We start from the raw sequence: 5,424 nt of genomic DNA on the forward strand, positions 1-5,424 counted from the left end.
GAGAACAGCCCATGGCCTACAATAGGCTGGAGGAAATATAAATACTTTTGCTTTAAACATCTCAGGTTTCCTTGAGGTGTCTGTGTTATTGTGCCACTTATACATAGCTATTAATGTTATTAAAACTTTAATTTGGCTACATAATGTCCAAACAAAATGAAAACTAATCAACAAACGTGTCTGCATTCATTACAGTGACCATCTGATATCATGAGCTTTATTTCTGTAGCATGTGTTTCCTGGAGTTGAGATTTGGCTCCATCAGCAGAATGTAGAGTTTGGGAAGAAATATACAAGCTAATATCCCAGCACTGGAGGTCAGTATGGCGAATACCTCCACAGCCACCATGTACTTCCCTCTGGTGCTCAGATAGGCTGGGATCATGGCAATCCAGACACTGCAGAACACCAGCATGCTGAACGTGATGTACTTGGCCTCATTAAAGCTGTCCGGTAATGTCCTCACCATGAAAGCCAAAACTAAACTCACACCAGCCAGAAGCCCCATATAACCCAACACAGAGTAGAAGCCAATCACCGAACCCTCATTACACTGAATGATGATTATCCCAGGAGAAGAGGAGATGTCATTTTCTTGATATGGAGGAGACACTGACACCCAGATAGTACAAATCAGAACCTGGACTGAGGAACAGAAGAAGACTATAGACTTAGAGAGTTTGACTGTGACCCACGTGCTCCAGGAACTGCCGGGTTTGGTGGCTTTGAAGGCAATGTAGACAGTGATAGTCTTGGCCAGGACAGAAGAGACAGCAATGGAGAAGAAGATCCCAAATGACACCTGTCTCAGCATGCAGGTAATGTCCACAGGACGTCCCAGGAACAAGAAGACACAGAGGAAGCTCAGCAGGATGGAGGTCAGGAGGATGAAGCTCACTGTCCGATTATTGGCTTTCACAACGGGAGTGTCCCAGAAATACATAAAACTCCCAGTGATAAATATTGTCATGATGCAGAGGAATAGAGATGTGGATAAAAACACTAAAACCAAAGGATCATCTCTATAGGACAAGAACTCATATCTTTTGGGGACACATTTCACTCTGTCCTTGTCTGGCCACTCATCATCTGGACATTTATAACAAATTTCATTATCTGTAAATTAATGAGAGAATTGATAACCACATTTTACCACAACAGTCTATTTTATTAAAATTATTACTATTATTATTTTTTTGCATAGGATATTGTCATGTGTTTCACTGAAATAGGAATATGAACAATTCATCCACATTAGAACTAGTGCCTCCCTCCGCCTCCTACCGAAACTGCAGAGTGGTACTAGCGAGTGCAGGGGAGAAGTTACTCACCTGTCCAGGAAAGTGAGTTACCTTTCTCCTAGGTGTGACATTACCGCAGCTCTGCAATCTCAAAGTTATGCAGGCACACCTCTTCATGCAAAAGGGGTCGCTTGACTAAACATCCAAAGCAAAGTCCAAAAAGCAAAAAATCAGGACACTAATGATATTGCCTTGACAAAGGGGTGTACTGTATTACCCCAAAACAATTTTCGGTATGTGTCAGTGGTTATGGGTAGAGATGGACCGAACAGTTTGAACGTGAACATGTATGCGCATTTGTGGCTGAACGTGAACTTTATGCGAGTTCGACCCGCCCCCTATACTACATCATGGGGCTAAACTTTGACCCTCTACATCACAGTCAGCAGGCACATGGAAGCCAATCGGGCTGCACTTCCTCCTAGAGAGAGAGATAGGGAAAGCGATAGTTAGGAGGTCTGTTAGCTTGCTCCTTGCTGATATTTGCTGATGAAAAGCACCCCAAAACAGCTTGTTTGAGAGCTAATGTTCTTGTGATTTTTGTATGGCTCACTGACACTGCATATATAGCCCTGTCTGTCACAGCTGGCCATTGCTAATTGCTATACTGTGTCAGGCCCAGCACATTCAGTGCCTAGTGTGACTGCTGCACATTGTATTATAATACCAGTCACTGCATACCTTTCACTGCACCTGTGTGACCGCACGCTGTTTTATATACCAGTCACTGCATACCTTTTCACTGCACCTGTGTGACCGCACGCTGTTTTATATACCAGTCACTGCATACCTTTTCACTGCACCTGTGTGACCGCATGCTGTTTTATATACCAGTCACTGCATACCTTTCACTAAATCTGTGTGACAGCACGCTGTTTTATATACTAGCAGTCAGTGCATCCATTTTCACTGCACCTGTGTGACTGCACATTATTCTACCAGCAGTCACTGCATACCTTTCACTGCACTTGTGTGACTGCACATTGTTATACCAGCAGTCACTGCATACATTTTTCACTGCACCTGTGTGACTGCACATTGTTATACCAGCAGTCACTGCATACCTTTTTCACTGCACTTGTGTGACTGCACATTGTTATACCAGCAATCACTGCATACCTTTTTCACTGCACCTGTGTGACTGCACATTGTTATACCAGCAGTCACTGCAACCTTTCACTGCATCTGTGTGACCGCACGCTGTTTTAAATACCAGCAGTCATTGCATCCATTTTCACTGCACCTGTGTGACTGCACATTGTTCTACCAGCAGTCACTGCATACCTTTTACTGCAACTGTGTGACTGCACATTGTATTAGTCATGTCATTGCATACTATTCACTTCATCCCCCCAATATGGACAAGACAACAGGCAGAGGCAGAGCCAGAGGCAGGCCACCCAGCAGGTCTGTTCGAGGTCGTGCTGTCATGATTTCGTGCGGCCCTGAACCAAAGTACAGTGTTCAGAATGCATGTGCCATCAACTCCCAAGATTGTCAGGACGTAGTTGACAATTCAACACAGAACACCTCATCTTTCTCAGCTTCCGCATGGAACCGTGACATATCTTCCTCCTCCTGCTCTGATTCTCACACCCCACTTAACACTCCACCAAAGTGCCATCATCCCAGGGCTCAGTCAGCGGTGTGGACGTTTTTTTGTGTGTCTGCCTCAGATGAGAGCGATGTCATCGATACTCTCTGCCACTGAAAATTGAGCCGTGGAAAGACCATTCTGCAGCTCAGGGGGTCTGCATTAGGTCATATGGAGATGAATTCTTTGTATTCATGTGTTTCTCCTCTTCTCTACTTGCCACTCTGTATCAGGGCTGCCATCAGAAATCTCTGGGCCCCATATTGGCCAAACCTACTGCCTCCCTTACAAAATAATCCAGCACCACCCCAAATTAACCAGTCACTAGCATATATTAGCGTTATGTGGAGAGGGCCTGAACTTCCTCTCCCTCTGTCGCTCCAGGGCCCCTCTTCCTCAGACCAGCATAGCATGTGGGTCTGAACAGGGGCCAAGCTGCCATTATAAAGCAAATCCTTGTCCCTTTCTGCTGCCCCTGAAGCTACGTCACTGCTGTTCATTACATTGCAGACCTGGAGATCAGCGCATTGAGTAACAACTCACCTGATTCCAGTGTCTCTTTTATAAACTCTCCTGCAGCCTTCTGACAGTTCAACTCTGCATCTCTCTGCCCCGGTCTGCCTGCATGTTGGATGAACTGATGTGACATGCAGAACTGGAGCACAGATGGAGGCAGAGCAGAATGGTCAAAGGGCTGTAGGAGTGCAGAGGAGAAGGATCAGAGAGTTGTAGGAGTGCAGAGGAGAAGGATCAGAGAGTTGTAGGAGTGCAGAGGAGAAGGATCAGAGAGTTGTAGAAGTACCAAGGGGAAGGAGCAGAGAGTTGTAGGAGAGCAGAGGAGAAGGATCGGAGGGCTGTAGGAGTGCAGAGGAGAGGGACCGGAGGGCTGTAGGAGTGCAGTGGAGAAGGATCAGAGAGTTGTAGGAGTGTAGAGGAGAAGGTTCGGAGGGCTGTAGGAGTGTAGTGGAGAAGAAGCGGAGGGCTGTAGGAGTGCGGAGGAGAAGGATCGGAGGGCTGTAGGAGTGCAGAGGAGAAGGATCGGTGGGCTGTAGGAATGCAGAGGAGAAGGATCAGAGAGTTGTAGGAGTGCAGAGGAGAAGGATCGGAGGACTGTAGGAGTGCAGAGGAGAAGGAACGGAAAAGGCTGTAGGAGTGCAGAGGAGAAGGATCAGAGAGCTGTAGGAGTGCAGAGTAGAAGGGGCGGAGGGCTGGAAGAGTGCAGAGGAGAAGGATCGGAGAGCTGTAGGAGTGCAGAGGGGAAGGATCGGAGGGCTGTAGGAGTGCAGAGTAGAAGGGGCGGAGGGCTGGAGGAGTGCAGAGGAGAAGGATCGGAGAGCTGTAGGAGTGCAGAGGAGGAGGAGCGGAGAGCTGTAGGAGTGCAGAGGAGAAGGATCGGAGGGCTGTAGGAGGGTAGTGGAGAAGGAGCGGAGGGCTGTAGGAGTGCAGCGGAGAAGGATCGGAGGGCTGTAGGAGTGCAGAGGAGAAGGATCAGAGGACTGTAGGAGTGTAGATGAGAAGAACTGGAGGGCTGTAGGAGTGCAGAGGAGGAGGAGCGGAGGGGTGTAGGAGTGCGGAGGAGCAGGAGTGGAGGGCTGTATGTGTGCAGAGGAGAAGGAGCGGAGGGCTGTAGGAGTGCAGAGGAAAAGGATCAGAGGGCTGTAGGAGTACAGAGGAGAAGGTTCGGAGGGCTGTAGGAGTGCAGAGGAGAAGGGTCGGAGGGCTGTAGGAGTGCAGAGGAAAAGGATCGGAGAGCTGTAGGAGTGGAAAGAAGGATCAGAGGCAGGGGCGTTTTTAGGGTCCCTGGAGATCAGTGGCACCTGTGGGCACCAGGAGGGGAGGTACATGCGCGCGCCGCGGCAAAAAATGGGCGTGGCCATGCGGTGAGTGGGCGTGGCCATGGGTGGGGCCAAATGTACATGAACTTAGCAGCGGTGTAAGCTACGGATAACGGGCCTGCCCATCGAAATATTGGACGGAGCCCCCTGTCCTTTATTTCGATCATTTACAATCAGTATAGGCATAGATCAAAGATGTATACGCACATACAATTTTGATTGGTCAATCACTGACCCCCAATTTCCCACCCCCGTGCAGTAAGTGGGCCAACAGACAATGAATTTTATGAACAGAGCTAAAATTGGCTAATCAAAATTGTATGTGTGTACCAGGCTTTACAGCTAATACTGTACATACTGAAAGTAGCAGGGATCAGCATACAATACAGCTGGTTTACAATCAATAAAGGCACAGAGTAACACCTTACACTGTACACACTAGTCTGGAGGTAAATCAGCACACAGTGCAAGCACTAAAAAACAGCGTATACTGTACATACTGTAGGCAGCAGAATTCAGCACACTGCAGCTAGCGTGCCAAAAATATGACGATCACGTTGTGTGGCGTGCTTATCGCGCCGCACCAAAAAATGGGTGGGCCATGGACCAGAATATAGGTGTGGTAACGGGTGGAGACAAATTTACATGAACCTAGCAATGGTGGGACATCAGATTAGGACAGTGGTGGCGAACC

General features: G+C 48.0%; 1 protein-coding gene across 1 annotated transcript; it reads right to left on the minus strand.

Moving 5' to 3' along the window:
• Positions 1-217: 217 nt before the first annotated feature.
• Positions 218-3,544, minus strand: LOC137564019 (vomeronasal type-2 receptor 26-like). Its single transcript, XM_068277676.1, has 2 exons — positions 3,439-3,544; positions 218-1,116 (listed from the first exon to the last, which is right to left on the minus strand). The coding sequence occupies exons 1-2, from the start codon at positions 3,542-3,544 to the stop codon at positions 218-220; spliced, it is 1,005 nt and encodes a 334-aa protein (XP_068133777.1).
• Between the last annotated feature and the right edge of the window lie 1,880 nt (positions 3,545-5,424).

Source organism: Hyperolius riggenbachi, chromosome 1 (assembly GCF_040937935.1).
Source record: "Hyperolius riggenbachi isolate aHypRig1 chromosome 1, aHypRig1.pri, whole genome shotgun sequence".
Taxonomy (NCBI): Eukaryota; Metazoa; Chordata; class Amphibia; order Anura; family Hyperoliidae; genus Hyperolius; species Hyperolius riggenbachi.

Bases quoted from the DNA above. Each gene is read 5' to 3' on its own strand.
- LOC137564019 (XM_068277676.1), bottom strand. From the start codon at position 3,544: ATGTCACATCAGTTCATCCAACATGCAGGCAGACCGGGGCAGAGAGAT. The intron at 1,117-3,438 runs GTGAGTTGTTAC...ATTAATTTACAG, and splicing joins AAAAGAGACACTGGAATCAG to ATAATGAAATTTGTTATAAA.